The following is an 18,382-nucleotide window of genomic DNA, read 5'->3' on the forward strand; positions in this document are numbered from 1 at the left end:
TGAACTTCACCCAGTATGCACCCATAGCCAAAGTGGTAGCTATCCTCCTTGCTTTGGTAATAAGGGCCCCTGCTTCTTTGTAAGTGACCTCCAGTTTTCCTCTTTTCCCTGGAGCTATTACCCTGAACTGCATATGCGCAGTAGTTTTGCCAATCATTGCCAGCTATATTAAGTGTCAGCAGAGTATTTCCTGTACTCTTTTTTTCTGACTACTTCTCCCACATCCTTACTTTTTCAGAGCTGAAAAGTCCCTAAATTGCTGTTGCTGGTGTTGGTGTTGCAGGGGGTCTTGGTCCACACAGTCCTCTACCCCCATGTCATAGATTTCTTCTGACCTCTTATGGTTCCTTGGGCTAAAAAATCTCATCCCATCCTTTTGTTGGAACTGCCACTCCAAAATTTGATTTGATGCATTATTTTAAAGGTGTGTGGAGGGTAATGTAGCAAGAATTCAACTGAGTGGCTGTCACTAATTTACTATGTTAGCTCTAACACTAATCTGGAGTTTTGTTTTGTTTTTTAGTAAAATATAAGTTGAAATTCTCAGCTCAGAATAAGGGGATACAAGGAGAAGTTTGAGGAGTGAGTAAAAAAAGGGTTGGCAAAGCTTCTGTGTTGAGTATGTACTGAGTTAATTGGGAAGATTTTAAAAAAAGGATTGTCTCATAGCAGACAGGGCTATTGAAGTTGTTTAACATAAATTTGTATTGAACACAGTCAGAACAGTTGATGATTTTTTCTACCTCCATTCAGCAGCAAGTGTGTAGGAGTGAAGGCATTGAATGGTGGAAGTGATCCAAGCCTGAAGCTTAGCGGACACAACGAACAATATAATAAGGAGGCAAAGGACATAAGAGGAGAAGACCATTGAAGTCATTCACTAAGAAATCAAGATTGTGAAAGAAGAAGACTGTCATTATTAGAGGGTTGATAACTGAGGAGAGAAAACCTGAGAGTCAAGATGCTGGAAGTCACTTCATGGATGAAAAGCAGGGTGTAGATCTGTAGGGCAGAGGGTGAGTTTTTAAGCCTATAGATATTTTTCTAGTAAAAAAAAGATTTTTTAACTCATCAACATGTAGGTGGTAAGGTAGGTTTATGGGTGATGACAAGATAAAGGACATATTTGTGTGTGGTTGAGGTGACATGAGAGTATATTTATGGAAAAAAGAATAAGTTGAGGAATCGAGGAGTTAGAGTGGGGAAGCATCTATTAGAATTGAGAGGAGAAAGAATATAAACTAGGTGCTAGACTCATTGAGGGAAGAATAAAGCATCACAGAGAGAATCTGCAGACTAAAACAACTAGTATTTAAATTGACTGAGATATGGGTTGTATGAACTTTAAAGGAAAAGTTACTAAATGATGGTGGTATTTCCTACAGTGTAGACTTCCAGAGAGTTCAATAGAAGGCATGAGTGTATTTTTTGCTTAGTCCTTGGGGAAAGAGGTTTGTAAAGGAATTTGAAAAAGGAAGTGGTCAGTTCAGGGTAGGGAATGGGGTTTAGAATTTTAGGGGTTGAGAATTGCTAGAAGGAGGATGCTATGTAGGATTGTTATTTATTAAGTTAAAATTTTAAAAGGATTATCAAATTAAATAGTATTTTGACTTCTTGAGAGAGTCCTTGCTGAGTCTTTGGCAGTTCAGACAAAGAACAGAAGGAGTAATGATCCTCTCCTTCCAGAGCTCTGTGGCTGGAGGCTGCTATGCTGTAATGATGCTTCTCCACTTCCTTCAGGAGGCTGTAGATCAAGAGAGGGATTTCAGAGATCAGACAGAAGAGTGGGGCTTTGTGGTAAGGTGCTCTGCTTTCCTCTTTCAGAGGCTGGCTATCAGACAGGAAATATGAGGATCATGATGCAATGGTATTCATTTCTCCTCTATCCCACTCCCAACTAAGGCTGGAGACCAGGTGAGTTCCTCATGGAAATAAGGGCAAGCTTATAAGGCACAGGATTGTCAGGTAGGATGGGAGATGGGAGAGAAAGGAGACAGTTTCTTTTGTTCACTTTTTCCGCTGCTATTTTAGTCAGATAACATGCCTTTTACAAAAGAACATCGTCCAGGTCTCAAATGCTTTCAGTGCCTTCCCATCACAGGAAGTTCACACTTTTGTCTAGCTTCATGATTCTCCACAATCTATAGACTTTTATCTCTTTCCTTTCTCTCAAATAGTCTAAACCTAGCCATCTGGGGCTGCTCTCCACTCCCAAACACTTACCATTTTTCGTTTCTTCACTCATTTCTAAAACCCCAAATGCTCTCCTCCCTCTCAACCTGTTGATATTCTATTCATCCTACCAAGCCACCTTTTCCAAGGCCTTCAATGATATACCTCAGTGAATGATGTTCTATAAACACAGACTGTTCTTTGAATTTTTCTTATTGTTTATGAACTAATTTGTATAATAGTTAATTTGCACTTTTTTTTCTACCCCCTTAGGGTACAACCCTCTTTCTATCTAGCCCTCCAAACCCCCACCTCCTCCTCTCCATGTGGAACGGAGTAAACTCTGTTGAGTAAATGAACTTCACAGACTAGATCACATATGGAACTTTATGCTGTATGAGGATACCCTTCTTTGTTTCTTTTCTAAAGCAGCTGGGACATCTGTTGTAGCTAGGTGCCTCAGAAAAGGCAAATCAAAAGAAGAAAGAGCATCGGATCAATTGGGGGTGGGAGAGAGAAACATATGCTGGGAAAAGCAGAGGGGACGAGGTTTGGGAAAACAAGACTGAGACCACCCTAGGTTAGGAAAGTAAAGGAAAAGGTTAATAACTTTTCTTTAACACACCAACACCTCTCCATCACACCAGAGGGCAGGGGGAGGTCTGAATCCTGACAATGCAGCTGATCAATTTCTTGCCAGTAACAGCTGCGGATAGGAAACCTAGGAGGAGTTAAAAATCTGACGCCTTCTAGAAAAGGACCCCTCCTTCCCCGCTATAAAAAGAAAAACCACATGACACGGTTTGGGGGAGGGCGAGGTGACAGAGAAAGTAAAGGGTTGCTGGGGGATGGGCAATGAATCTTCTAGGAATTGTCCAGTATCAGCTCAGTGAGGAGCCTCCTAAGCCCAAGAGAAAGAGTTTGTGTCTGGGACCCCACCCCACCGGCTGTCGTTTGGCTTGCAGGCCTTGGGGGCGACGGAGTTATCCGCCTTTTTTCTAATCCATCCTTGGCAAAGCCGGGACAGTGACGCTGCCGCCCTACCCAGCCTTTCTCCCTCCTTTTCTCCACCCCGCCTCCCTGCAGACAGGAGGAGGGGAAATGGGAGGAGTGAGCGAGCTGGGCAGAGCTGGAAACTGGGCACTGCACACAGTGAGAGAGCAAGAGAGCTAACGCGCTGGGGAGCCCGGCAGCCGGCGTTCGGAGCTGCCGATGCCTCGGTTGCCTTCCGTGGCTGCAACCTCTGGAAAAGACACAAAAGGACACTTCAGCCTGTATCACCTTTCACAGCTGCTGCATTCTTGATCGTTCTTCCCATCTACACCAGCAGATTGGGGGGGTGGGGTAAGGAAGGCAAGGAAGAAAGTGTAACTCTTGCTGGACTGGCTTGTTATTTGTTATTTTTGTTTTGGTAGAGCTTTATTTTTATTTTGTGTGCGTGTTTCCCCCCAAATCTCTCCTGGAATCGTGGTTGCACCGTCTCCTAACCCCAGAGGGGGGCAGAATTGCTGGGGGCCAGTTCTGTTAGTGGCTCCCCTGGGCATGGCTTCATCTGGCAGCGGGATGGAGGAGGTGCGTGTGTCGGTGCTGACCCCGCTGAAGCTCGTGGGACTGGTTTGCATTTTCCTGGCTCTATGTCTGGATCTGGGAGCGGTTCTGAGCCCGGCCTGGGTCACCGCGGATCATCAGTATTACCTGTCTCTGTGGGAGTGCTGCCGGAAACCCGCCAACGTAGACATCTGGCACTGCGAGTCCACTCTGAGTAGCGGTGAGAGCTCTTCTGTATCGTACCTCCTCCTCCCCTCCCGCCCCGCGCTCCTCCCTGGGCTCCTAGCGGTTCCCATGCCACAGCGCATCCACTGACTCCCTCCCTACTTCTGCTAGCCGCGAAGTGCTGCCCCCGCCTCACCCCGCTTCCCCCCACACAGTATCTGGTTACTTGCAGGCTAACCCCTGCTGGCTCCCGTGTGATTCTCCCAACTAGTGGCTGCAAGCCCTTTCCAACTCAAATCCTCGGGGCCAGGGTTCCCCCTTGGCACATCCCAAACGGCTTTTCCACCCCAGGCCCTGGGCCAAATCTCCGGGCACCCAGCTCTTCTTGGAGCGGGCGCTTTCTCCGCTAGCCCTGCCCCCCACCCCAAATCTTGTTGCTCTAAGCTCACGAGGAACATATGTTATTTTCTGTAATTGCTATAATTTGCGGCAAGGACCATGTGGAGGCTTTAAAAACGACGCCTCCCTCGTCCCCATTTTTGAAGGTGAAAAAGCAAACAATCCCCCCTCCCAAGCAGCATTCCTCGTTTCCTGGTCCCATTCCACCTTCTTTCTTAGTCCCAGAGAGTAATTTCGCTGAGATTTCTTACCTCCTGTCTTTCTTAGTGTCCGCCTCTCCCTTGTCCGGGTTCTCCTATCCCAGGTTCTGTTTGGTGTTTTATTCCAGTAGCCTTGTAGGGATAATAGAGTAGCTGGGGAAAAGTGGTACGAATTTCCTTTTTTGGTGGCACATTACCCCCGATTATAATGCCCGATTTCTCCTTGCCCTTTTCGCTACCCTCAGCCCCCCCCCCCAATTGTCCTTCTTTCTCGGGGTGAACTGCTTACACAAGGCTAGAAAGTTGTGACTTCTGCCGGCCCTACGTATAAACTGCAATGGTCAGCTTCTTACCGGGGAGCAAGTCAGGGGCTCACCTTCTCCTCCCATGCAAAATAAATACGTCCCTTGGCTTGCTGCCGGCTGCCACCCCTCCACACCTTCCTATGCCTGCTTCTCTCCCCTCCCTTTCTTCCCACCACTTCCAACAGGCGACCCTCCTGGAGGCCCCCTCTAGCCCTGGCCTGGTGTGTATTCTCCCTTCCACAGGCTGCTGGCCTCCTCTGCCTCCTCCTACTTTCTTGTAGCTACTCTGTTGTCACCATTCTGGATTCTTTGGCTGTTCCTTTTAGCCCTAAGAAAAGGTGGAGTTAAAAAGGATTTTATGTGAAAAGAAATGAAACTTTGGACACTAAACCAACATGGTGTAAAACTCATTAGATTTCATGATGCCTGGGTTAGTTTAGGCTTTCTTGAGGCAACTTTGTGAAGCTTCACTAAGCATATGGGCTAGTTAAACCCCAAAACTCATCCCAAGCACTAAAAACGAACTCCCTTGGATCTGTCTTTGCCCTGGTCTCCTTGGCATAGAAGAAAGTAGTTTTAATTGGTCGAGTTTCCTGCCTTCCTCTGTTTTTCTTTTTCACTCTGGACAGGACTTTGGAAATGTGTACTCAAAATAAATAGTAATGGTTTTGGTGGTGGTGTTTAATTCACCATCAAGAGGGCTGGCAAGAAGACACTATTTAGGGCCTTCATTTGGCAGAAGGTTGCTTGTTTATGGCTGAAGCATGAACTGGAGCTTTAAAACATCTTCCTTAAGTAACAGGGTATCCAAACAAACTTTGGAAGAAAATACCTTTTCTTTCTTTTCCACACTATAAATGGAAATTTATGTAGGAATGTCAGCTTCAACATGTTTCCTTAGCAACGTGAATCTTTTGCCCCTTTCTCACTGTCTCCTGAAATAATAGCCCCTGATTGCATAAAGACTTTTTCAGATAGGTTAAAAAAAATAATGGCTTCAAATCTCCCCTTTCTTTTCATATTCTTCCCCCTTTATGTTTCCAAAGAATGTGGGGAATGGAGAGCAGCCAGATTGGGCTTGTTGAACAGTATGTTATGTTGGTTAAGCTTTCCCTAATTGCCTCAACAGGCATCTATCCCTTAATTTAAGAAATAAAAACGGAAATCATCTTTTTTTAAAGGGAAGGCGATAGAGAGACATAAGTATAATGTAAATATATGAAAATCGAACATTTTAAGGTAAAAATTCAAGGGAGACCCAATTTTTTTCCATTCTCTTTCTTCTGGTCCCCACAAGAAATTCCTATCATTGCATTCATTTCTCTTAACATACCTAAGTATCAACTCAGTTTTGTGTTAATTAAAAAGAAAATAAATCCCAGAAGAGCTAGAGTTAACAAGTTCTTAGAAAAGAAGTGGTGATTGTTTTATTTTAAGAATATTTGAGCAAGCTCTTTATGTCTCTTTCTTTCCTTACTATTGTAGGGAAAGGAGGAATATAGAAAACTATCCTATCCCTTTCTACCCTTAGAATATTGTGTTTTTCCCCAAAATTTCAAGTGAACTTTTAAGCATAAAAATGCTTTATGAAAAGAGATAGAGCTAGTACAGAAGCTTGCAGTCCTTTGCTCTCTTGTTTGTGTTCCATAGCAAACTGGTTTGCTGTGAGAAACTGCAGAAAGCAGGGATAAAGCATCTTTTCTGGTGCTTTGAAGAGATGGACTTTATTGTCCCTTGAAGTGGATTACCTCAGATAGCACTATCAAGGACAGAGTTTTCCTAAAGGCCCTTAACAGCATCTTCAAGGCTTAATTAAAAACCTTTGTCTTAATTAGAATTAGAACTGCCATGAAATAGCAAGTTCATGTTTTTCTGAGCAGGAAATTTTCAAGAATATTTATATTGGCAGCAACATGCCCTCTTTCTGCCCTGCCTCCTCTGCAAATCCCTTAACATTTCAATGTAGCATTTTAATTTTGATTCAAAAAAATGTGCACCCTTTACTGTTTATAATCCATTTTGTAGTTTTAATTGAGCAGAGCTCTGTTCCTATTTGCATGACCTATTGAAAGCAGTCAGCACTTGTAGTATGAACTAGTAATTCTGGCAGTGGGTTAATTGACCATGATGTCCCTCTCCCATCTACCTTCTTGTCATCATGCCCCACAAACATACACCTACTCACTCTCAGGTGGGAATTGAGGGTGCAGTGAGAGAATTAGGTCCAAAGTAATCTTTCTTTATTTTTCTGTGTTCCAAAGATCAGATTAGGAAAATGGACAATTTATCCATCAAGTTCAAAGTGGAGAGGAAGAAAAACATTTAAAGTCTACAAACTTGGGACCATTCACATTTGTGGTCATATGAGCGTAAGATGTTATATTCACAAGGCAATGAGTCACTGGATTTCTTCAGAAGAATGTAGCAGATCTCTCAGTTGTAGGTATTCTTTTGCCAAAAAATTTTAACACATCCTTATAGAGAAGAGCAATAACAATAGCTCTTGTAGATGATAACTTTTTTTTACTACTTACTTAATATTGTAAAGTTAAAGTTTATCAAAGCCATAAAAGTGAGAAGAGATCAGATATGCCAACTAAGTCTATATATGAACATGCACATACAAGGAGTATGCATGAAATTGTAACCTAGTCACTTATTAAATAGTAAAGGTTTTATGTTGTGACCTTTGGGAAAATGTGCATATTATATTGTTTTAAGTTGCTTTAAAAAATAAACTCAGACTGGTTTGTCTTTGAGGTCAGAGTGACCTTATTGAGTAAGCAAAAATCAAGACCCAGTCAACATGGTTAAGCCCTGTAGTGTCTTTTATGATACATGAAGTACATCTATCTATAAACTATGCTCCGAGTATGAATTGATTATAATACATAGAGCTCCCCCATCCCCTCACCAAAGGAGCTGGTTATAACCATTCATGGGAAATCCTAAAAATAGCCATTTTTGTAAAGTGAATCACTGACATAGTTTTGGAAGTTTCCTAAAGTATATGCCAATTTTAGGCAAAATACATTTGATTTTCCATCTGTTAAAGACGATTATTTGAAAAAGTGCTTTTGAAATGAATTTTGACACATGGATTTTGCATAATCTTGTTTTTTCTAAACAGGGCATCAAAAACCTACCCTCAGGGGTGGAATGTTAGTTAATTGTTAGCCAGCCTGCCAGATGATCCGGACATTTCTCAACTCCTGAGATTTGGTGGCTTCATTTCCACCTTTGCAACATCCAGGCTGGCTTGGCATCTAAAGCATCCTTGTGAAACAAAATTGCCAGCTCAGAAGGTGTCTTCCTCCAGGGAAGCTGTGGCTCATTGCTTTAAATGAGTTGATATTGACTAGTGTTTACAAATAGCTCAGCAAGATTGCTAGTCACTGCCATATACCCTCTTACTGAAAAACACTGTGAGTGAAGAAAAGCAATTTTGTGAAGTCTAAAAAAAAAAAGTCAAACGTGGGAAACTAATAAATAGCCATTTCAGTTAGTATCAAACACGTTGAAATCAATTACATACCCAAAGCAATTCTTTTAAAAATATAGCATGGACTAAAGAAATCAAACAGCTCATTTCAACTTCAGGAGAACCTTTTCCTCCCGCAGTCTCTCAAGTTTCCAAAGGTCTTCATTAGTTTATTGCAGTAGTGTAAGAGGATGGTGAATTTTTAGTCCAAACTTCATTTCATGAGAAAACTCTGAGCCTGAGAGAAGTGGGTAATTAACTTGCATGGGGTCACACCAGTTCCAAGTAGGAGAGTTCATGTCATTTGATTCCAAATCCCCATGTTCTCTACCCTCTAACGTACTGAGTCTCATGCTGTAACTTAATGAGAAAACAAATGCATATTTTGGGGAGTGTATTTTCTTCGGAAACCTTATAGTGTTATCAATACATTTGTTAAATCATATTAATCAATTTGAGACAGATAGATGGTGCAGTTTAGAGTGCTAGACATAAAGGCAGGAAGATATCAGCTCACATCTAGACATTTACTAACTAAGTGGCCCTGGACAAGTCATTTAAACTGTGCATCAGTTTTTCCATCTGTAAAATGGGGATAATAATAGCATTATCTCTCAGGAGTATGTTTATAAAGTGAGTTAACATTTGTAAAGAATCCTGTGAATCTTAACATGGAATAGAAATGCTATTTTTAATTATTCTTCCTGTAAGAAACCTTCACTAAAAAAAAAGATAAAAACTGAAATGGATTTTTATCTGCCTACAGAGATGTATACAGAGATTAATAATTTGTTACAAGTTGAATCAACATGAACTTTTGGAAATTGCACAGAAGCATCCACGTCCAAAGGCATACTGTTGAAAAAGACCTTTGTTTGCTATTTTCCCATGAATTTATTATTGTTGCTTATTTTAGAAAGCACATGCATAAGAACTATCTTATTTTTAGATTAGCATAACCTCACTGTAACATAATTAATATTCCAATATGTGTATAGATGTGTATGCACAGATATATTATTATCTATGCAAAATGTTATTAACTGCACACACACAGATTCACACACACAAATGTTAGGCATACAATATTACTTCTGCAAATATCACAACTCCAGTACACATTGGAAAGGTTTTGTATAACATAGTGCACTTATCAACTGGGCTTAGTCTTCTTTTCCACCAGTAGCTTATGAGAATTCCATTGTGTTTCCTGTACCATAAATCAAATAAGAGGTAAATCTTTGGGGCACGTAAGTCATCTCCTTTTTTAACTAGCAGAATTTTGAGTGCATTAAAAGGAATTTCTCTAACTTAAACTCTTTGGTGCTTTATTAGCTACACAACCACCTTTGAGCATTACTTTCCTTGGTGATGTAATCTCTACAATTTTACAAGCATGTATTAAGGGACTTAAGCAATGGGCAATGGGGCAACAAAGATTCCCATTAGGAGGAATTTCTAGTTATCTAGGGATAAACCAAATATATGACAATTGGAGCCTATGATGATGTACAGGAGAAACAAAGACAAATTGTTTTGGGAAAATTTGGGAGTGAAAGAACACTTCCAAATATAGGGATCAGGACAGACACTCTGCAGTAGATAAAATGAGAGCTGAACATTGATGGAAGAAAAAAAAATCTACTTTAACTGAGGATGATGAGGTATGTGTGCATAAGGTTCAACAGAAAGAATTGGATCTGGAGTTGGAAGCTCTGAGTTCAAAACCGGTGCCTGCTGCTTAGTACTCATGTGAACTTAGGCAAGTAATTTATCCTCTACATGCCTTAGTTTAATCTCTTTAGTCTCTTCTAGCTCTAAAATTATGAATTTATGATCCTAATTGTTTAGGCATGGAAATGGGCTTCTTGAATACACAGATAGAAGATGGTAGTTTAAAATTAATTTAGTTGGAATATAGAACTTCTAGGTGGGAATAATGAGAAATGAATCTGGAAAGGCAGGATGGACGTCATGTAGTGACTGACCTTAAATAACAGGCTAAAAAGTTTATATTTTACGTTATTCTGTTAATATTAAATCATGTTTTATTCAACATTTTCTATACAACACCAACACAATCACAACATTAGGTCATCTAGCATTCTGTGGCCTCAAATAAAGGCCAAGACATTTTGAATAAAATAGAAATTGACTATGATATCAGATATGTAGCTTTTATTGTTCCTTTTCTAAGATATGGAAATAATAAAAATTCTATTTGTAGATCTATTCTTGGGGCTTTAAAAACATTTTGAATGACAATGCAATTCAGGAAACACTTACTGAGTGTGTATTAAATGCAAGGTACTATCCTAGGTGCTAGGATACAAACATGACTGAAGTAACCGATGCTCCTCAGTTGCTTACATTCTTTTGGGATGAGGCTATACCATGTACACAGTTAAGAAAATATAAATGATCAAAATAATTTCAAAAGAGAGTACTAATACTATGGGGGAATGAAGACATAGTTCAGGTAGGAGGGGGTATCTATGCAGATTTTTGACAGAAGTTTGGGGAATCTATGTTTACAAAGTTAAGAGTAAGGGCAGTTTCTAAATGTGCAAAGGCATGAAGGCAGGAGTCTGTGTGAAATAGCATTTATTCGTTCATTCTGCAAATGAGAATTAATTCCCTACTCTGTAGAGAGCAGAAACAAGCATATTTTCATGTGAGCAAAACACATGTGTAGTAATGTATGAAAGTAGCTGAAACTGCAGTCAGATTGTGTGGAAAATATCTGACAAATTATTTTAAAAACAGATTCTAGGGGGAAGCTGTGAGGCTCAGTGGATTGAGAGTCAGGCCCAGAGACAGGAGGTCCTGGGTTCAAATATGACCTCAATCAAGTACTTCCTGGCTGTGTGACTCTGGGCAAGTCACTTAACCCCCATTGCCTAGCCCTTATTGCTCTTCTGCCTTGGAGTCAATACCCAGTATTGATTCTAAGAAGGAAGGTAAGGATTTAATAAAAAAAAAGATTCTAGGCAATTGTTGAAATATTACATGACCTAGTTGGACATATAGAGAATATTTCTTTTAATCAAAAGAGATTTGATCACCTCAACTTTGAGTAGAGGGTAGATAACTTGCCAGTATTTGTTACTAATCTAAAATATATTATTTGAATGCTCACACAAAGTTAAATATTCAAGGTAGTGATTCCCATGGCTCCATTGCATTTTTTCTTATCAGTATTTGTTATCTTATCTTATCAGTATTAGTGTTACTACTGACATTTCTGGATAGCCAGAAGCTTGTTTGGATGGTATGGGATAGAGAAGGCTTTAGTACTGACGTTAAGCAATATATAACAAGTAGTTATCTTCCTTTTTCAAGAAAATATATGCCTTCAAGCCAGACCTAGAGATAGGAAGTCCTGGGTTCAAATGTGGCCCTAGACATTTCCTAGCTGTGTAATAATGAACAAGTCACTTAACCCCCATTGCCTCACCTTTATTGCTCTTCTGCTTTAAAACAAATATTGATTCTAAGATAGAAGGAAAGGGTTTAAAAAAAAGAAAATATATGCTACGCCCTCAACACTCAAAAGTCTCAGGTGAATTTTAAACTGCTTGTTCAATGTATCAAACAGAATCTGTTTTATAAAGGATCACCTTAAGTTATACAGGTTAATTATTCATTTTGACTGTCTATATCATACCGAAAGCTGCCAAAGTGTAGTACTATAGTGCTGTGTAAACACAGTGTGTGTGCGTGCTTGTGGGTGTTTGGTCTATGCGCACTTATGTGGAAGATAACGTTTCTTCATTTATCTTACTTATTTCTATTATGGGAAGCATTGCCACAATATTTTCATTGTAGAAAAAGAGCAATATATTCAGGCAAATTAAAGTCAAGCCTGTGAGAGACAGACGAGATAAAGACAGACACACGGAGCTCACGCTAGAACTATCCCAGAAGCTTCAGCAAAGTACACGAATATAGTTTCAAACCAAACTATCTTTTCTCATGACCAATATGATAACTCTTAATATTAATTAAACTAACAAATATTTGTCGAACACCAGATGTGATCAAGTCATTGAAATGGGGTATAGAGGAAGCGATGGACAAGTCATGATCCTGCTCCCAAGGAAAATAGAATCTCGAGAGACTTGTGGATAAGTGAAACCCATGTTGTGTATAAAACAATGCCATTGCTGTCAAGTCCCCAGGATATGGCTCTATGTGCCCTTAGAGCTCCGGGATGGTCTTGGGGGCTCAGGATAAATTCTTTTCTGGTGATGCTCCTAGTTCTCTCCTTTGAAGGGTGTTCATGTATTGTATATCACAACTGTACAAGTTTGAATATATTGACCGGAGATGTATTGGTATGTGGTTAAAGTATTCCATTTTATGATATATTTTCTGTAGAGTGAGATAATTCAATTGGTTTACCCAATTGCCTCCTCCCCCTTATACTAGTAGAAGGCTAAAAGGTGCTAAATATACTAAGAGAAATAAATCAAATGCTACAAGATTTGAAGGGAAGGAGAAATCACTTGGGATTGGAGAAATGTGGGAAAGTTTCAAAGAAGTATTGGTGTTTGAGTTGACATGTCAGCAGCTATATGGGACATGAGTATGAGTGTGTGTTTGATCATTTTGATCCTTTTTTTTGGCTTCCCAGCAGCGTACCATGAGTTTCAAATTAATTATCACAGTTTTGATTTATCAAGACATTCCATTTGGAGGATGTGGCATGGCTCAAAAATAGGAAAATAAGGAGAAAATTTAGGGAAATGCTGAATAGTCTAGTTTGGATAAATGATAGAGTTCATGTCTAGAGAAAGACGATAGTGTGTTTGCAGAAGAAAAGTGTAAAATGAAGCTGCAAATGAAGATTGGTAGTAGATCCTAAAGAGTCTTGAATATTATTTTAAGAAGTAAGGACAATATTTAGTAGACCATGGGGAGACACTGACAGTATAGGTAGATTCATGTTTGTAACTATAGATTAAAAAAAAATTCATCCTGCAGGACTGTATGGAATAGAAAATGGAAAGATTGCAACAGAGAAAATGAAGATAGGAATAATGATGCAATCTTGGAAAGAAAGAATAACAGTTTGAAGTAAGGTAGTCAGAGTGGAAATGGAAAAGAAGACATAGACATGGGAGACATTGCAACTCCCTGAATTTGGAAGGGAAGGGAAAGAGAAGGGAATAATTTGTAGAGTGTCTACTGTGTATCAGGCACTGTATTAAGTGATTTTTAAAATGTTTCACTTGTTCCTTACAAGAACTCAGCAAGGTAGCAATTTTAATTATCATTATTTTACAGTTGAAGATAGTAAGTCAAAAAGAAGTGAAGTGGCTTTGAACTGAATTGAAAGTGAATTTGAAAAAATTGAAAAAAAAAGTGAATTTGAAAAAATTGAAGGTGAATTTGAACTGAAGTCATCCTGACACTAAGCACAGTACCCTATCTACTGAACTACCAGCTGCCTCTAAAGAATATGGCTTAGAGTGATGGAAAGCTGAAATATAACATTAAACTATTGTGATTGTGTGACTGAGTGTCTGATGTCATGTCATTGAAGGAAATATAATAAAATAATAGAGAAGCCCAGGGAAGAGCAGATTAGTGGTAAAAGATATTCATTTCTATTTTAGAACTAATTATTATAACATTCATATGATTAAAATAAATATTTTATAATGATAATAATTCTTCTTAGAATTAATTTGAAAAACCCTTTAGACATATACAGATCTGCATGTCTATATTTAGAACTAAAAGATGGTTCATACAACTGAAAATGTCTCTTTAAAGCACTATTATGACTGCTATTGTAAATTTAGTACCAAGTAAAGCAATTTATGGAAAATTCCATTAGTTTAAAGGTAGGCCAAAGTAGTAATGATGCAGGTAATTGCCAAATAACAAATCAAAAATATTGTGAGAAGGGAGGGGGGAAAAAACCAACCACCATAAAAAACAATGGAGTTGGTGTTTTAGTAGCCATTAAACATTTTCACAGAAACTAGAGATTTAGCAATACTGACTCAAGCAATCAGATTTTTAAATCCCCCACCCTACCACATCCCCTACTCCTCAATAGATTGGCTTGCTATCTAATTGATTAATGGTAGATTACTTGTTCTAAGGAACCAGATGCTTTCTCTATGTTGGCTAGCAAATACAAGTAAGGAGAACCAGGGTGATATTTATACATATGATCAATTTTTCTTTTGTGGCAGAAGTGATGATTAAGAAAAATGTTACGATCTGGGTGAAACATTTTATAACCAAAAAACAATGCGACTTTGGGAGTCCATTATTGAAGAGTGGTTTAGCAAGTATTCCTCAGGGATATGCATATTTCTGAGGAAGTTTTGCAGACCAGGACTTGTGGAATTGTGCAATTTCTTAGGGATAGAGAAGGGAGGAGGATATGTAGTATCTGTGTTAAAGAAGCAGTTTTTTTCCCTTTTATTCTCATTGGAGGAGGGAGAGGGAGAGAAGAAAAATATTCACTTGAAAATAAAATAAAAGTTAATGAAAATAGAACATTAAAAATCCTATCCTTTGTAAATTTTGATATCTGAGTAACTTCTTATTCTTTCTAGTATTATTCTATAAGATCACTAAAGATGAGAAATAAAAAGATGAGACTCTTAAGGGGGTGAAAAGAATTAATAGTAATGGAAGAGGGGAACTCTAGATGAAAATAATTTGCTTCATTTCTGGTCATTGAATGCCTATCATCAAGTACAGTCCCCCATGTTTAATAGGTCCTTAATGAACACTACCTGATTGATTCCTTCAATGGCCAGGTTAATAAAATATTTGCAATGAATGCTGTAAATTCCCACAATAGTCCCTTAATCTGAACAAGCTATTTGAAACAACGGAGATTGTACCACTGAAGTGAGTAGAGAATTTCATAGTTGAAAGAGGTCTTGAAGACAAATCAGTCCCAAATCTTTGTTTTACAGATGAGGAAAATGAAACTAATTAAATACAAACGTTTGGTCCATGGTCATAGAAAGAATTATAGCATTTTTGGACTAGGTCCTAAATTTCCTGACTTCCAATCCAATTATCTTTCCATTACACTACAGTGTTATCTGGGAATAGAAGGGTCAACTCAGAAAGAATAAATTGTTGTTGAAGCAGTTATTGTTGCTGCCAAGTCCTCCCAAAATAGTTTATTCACCAAATATTTGTTAATAACTCCTTTTAATGCCTGCATCTAGCATTAAATTGAAGATCTGAGAAATTTGAGTTATCTTAATTAACTATTGAAAAGCTTGAAGGAAGAAATCTGTTCTTGTCTCATTTTCTATTTTGTGGCTTCTCCAACACACTCAGAAATGACTCGTGTCCATGCTGCCAAGTCCCACCAGAATATCCTCTCTGTGGTATGTCCTTCATTCTCCCATCAATATAAATATTATTAGCAGCCTCATTCTCTGTGAAAAAATATTTTCAGAAAAGAGCAGGAAATGTACCAACAAAACTCTTCTTCTCCTATACTTTTGACCTCAAGCTTTTTTTAAAGTTTCCATCTTATTAAAGTACTCTCAAGGACAGCGATTAGCTGGTGTCAATCAAAAGAAAAGGAAATTCTGTATGTCTCTCTGTCTCTGTCTCTGTCCTTCTCTGTTTCTAGACGTCTCTCTTTGCTCTGTTAGGGGGAATATGAACAAGATTTTGGGCAAGCAGAAAGGAGTTGTTACTTGCATGGATGGAGGGCATATCCACTTCAATGAGATCACTAAACCTTATTACTTGATTACACTGTCATTACCACACACATTAATTATTTGACTGAGGGCCAGTAAAGAAGAAATTTAAGATGGCAATTTCTTTCCCTGCATCTGAAATAAAAGAGGAGTTTGCTGATAATTCTCTTTCCTGAATGTTGTCAGTCTTATTTATCTTATTTGTGTGAATTAGACAAATGAACTTGGATATTTGGTACTTTTGTTCAAATTATATCTAAAAAGGAACTTTTTTGAAACGTTGTAATATGCTTCTTCATCTCTATACCTTTTCTCTCCCTTCTCCAACCCCACACCAATGGGAAAAATATGTTAAATATGCTTTATATTCCTAAAAAAATGAGACTGTCTTTAGTGTATCCCCAACATAAATATTCCTAAATGCTTTTGCTAAATTGTCCAGGTCACTCATCTTGATTTCTCATTTTTCTTTTAGTTGTGTAATGCAACAAAAACCCAGCCTTACTGGAAAAAAGTCCATTTTAATCTAAAAATCACTCAAATCCTCCTTAAAAAAATAAAGCACCACTGATGTTCAAATGTTTGGTCAAGATACCTTCAGAAAAGCAAACATTTTAAGAGCTCGCAACCCCTCAGATGTGTTACTTACTGCTTTAGCAAGTGGATATTTAGCTAAATATCATGTAAAAGAGTTATTATATAGCAGAATGTTAGTATAAGCTTATACATATAAAGTAAGACACTACCTTAGAAGCCATCCAGTGCAGGCCCTTCGTTTGATTGATGAGGAAACTGAGGTCCACAGAGGGGTGGACTTAAGGTCACAATTAGGATGTGGCAAAACTGAGGGCAGTTACATTACAAATCACATTTTTACTCCTTTTTCATGAGGCAGCATTATGTGAAGAAACCAGTTTTTTTTCTTTGACTGAAATAACCATATCTTTAAAGATCATTTCTGGTTCTTTGCTTGGAAACACAAAAGGAATAACTCATATTCTGTCTGGATTTTCCCTGCAAACCTAAAACAGTTCTTTTCAGATCTGCATGATCATTTGGCAGCTGATTTGCATTACTGCATTATATATTTCAGCGATTATGAGGGATTGTAAAGGAGACTACAAAAACCATTTGATCATGCTGTGACCAATTTGATTCTATGCTATAGCTTATCTCTTAGCTATGGTTATCTAATAAGTAAAATGTGAATTCAGTTATTGCATCAATAATAAATATTGTTGGTACCCACATTTCTATCAGGAAGGACGTTGATTAGCTAACGTAGTCCAGAACTCCATTTTATAGTGAAACTCTCAGGAAGAGACCAAGGCACTTCATCCACTCTCTCCCTTCCCTACTTCATCTTGTATGTGGAGACAGGCTAAGAAGTTGAATATAATTTTTAAACTTTCAGGAGCAAAACATCCGTTATTGTTAGCTGTGGAGACCTCACCATGATCTGGTAAAGATTTTTTAAAACAAAACACAAAATAGTCCTTGTGCCAGCTTGTTCAAGTTGTCATTTCCTTATTGTGAAAGAGTTAGAAATGAAATGTGACTTTCCTATTTATCTTAAGTTACTTGTGAGGAGGAGATTATTCAAAGAATTTTTTTTTAAACCCTTACCTTCCATCTTGGAGTGTATTGGCTCCAAGGCAGAAGAGCAGTAAGGGTTAGGCAATGGGGGTCAACTAGAAAGTGGCTGAGGCCAGATTTGAACCTAGGACTTCCCTTCTCTAAGCCTGGCTTTCAATCCACTGAGATACCCAGCTGCCCCCCCAAAGAATGTTTTTATGAACTAAATGGGCTTAGCAAAGCAATGTCAATCTGTCTTTATGATCATTAAAAATACAAAAACTTTGCACTGAAAATCAGGTTATATAGGAAATTTGAAGTCTTTACTTCCTTTGAGAATGATGGTTTTCTACGCTTATTAGGGTCTGAGGTGTCTACATCGCTGTAGAAAAGTGGAATTCACTACATTTATATTAACTTAAGGGAGATAACTACAAGTAGCCAGGAAAAGATAACTTTGGTTAAATGAAGCAGAATGATCATTTCAGGGACAGTTTTTGTTAATGCGTTTTGCTTGATTGTTTCTAGACAATGAAAATGACAGTTAATATTTCTACAATCCTGTAGGGGTCACAGAACACTTCATATATGAAGGCTATTTAAAAATGTTAATTTACCTCACAGTTTTTAGAAAGGATATAATCTGAGTAAATCACAATGTTACGTTAACGTAGGAAAATGTATAATATGTGGAGGTTGGATTTTTCAAACATTAAGAAAAAAGAGAAAGAAAGAAAAGATTGAGACTGATTATACTAAGCCAAACAGTGTGAATAAAATAAGTGTGATAAAATCTGATTCTTCATTGATGCCTAACTATAGTTCTTAGGAGTTGACTAT

The 18,382-nt window shown here is 38.4% G+C and overlaps 1 protein-coding gene and 1 long non-coding RNA gene across 2 annotated transcripts in view; one reads left to right on the forward strand and one right to left on the reverse strand.

Annotated features, from left to right (window-relative positions):
- Nucleotides 1-887: 887 nt before the first annotated feature.
- On the reverse strand, nucleotides 888-5,230 carry LOC103105227 (uncharacterized). The gene is made up of 3 exons (XR_008918327.1): nucleotides 4,861-5,230; nucleotides 4,536-4,637; nucleotides 888-1,744 (listed from the first exon to the last, which is right to left on the reverse strand). It is a non-coding gene; the product is annotated as an uncharacterized LOC103105227 (long non-coding RNA).
- The window catches only part of TMEM47 (transmembrane protein 47), a 42,029-nt gene continuing 26,442 nt past the window's right edge, over nucleotides 2,796-18,382 (forward strand). The window contains exon 1 of the mRNA XM_001367116.4: nucleotides 2,796-3,940. Within this exon, the coding sequence (XP_001367153.1) occupies nucleotides 3,715-3,940 (226 nt within the window). The 5' untranslated portion in view covers nucleotides 2,796-3,714. The remainder of the gene's footprint in view (nucleotides 3,941-18,382) is intronic.

Source organism: Monodelphis domestica, chromosome 4 (assembly GCF_027887165.1).
Source record: "Monodelphis domestica isolate mMonDom1 chromosome 4, mMonDom1.pri, whole genome shotgun sequence".
Taxonomy (NCBI): Eukaryota; Metazoa; Chordata; class Mammalia; order Didelphimorphia; family Didelphidae; genus Monodelphis; species Monodelphis domestica.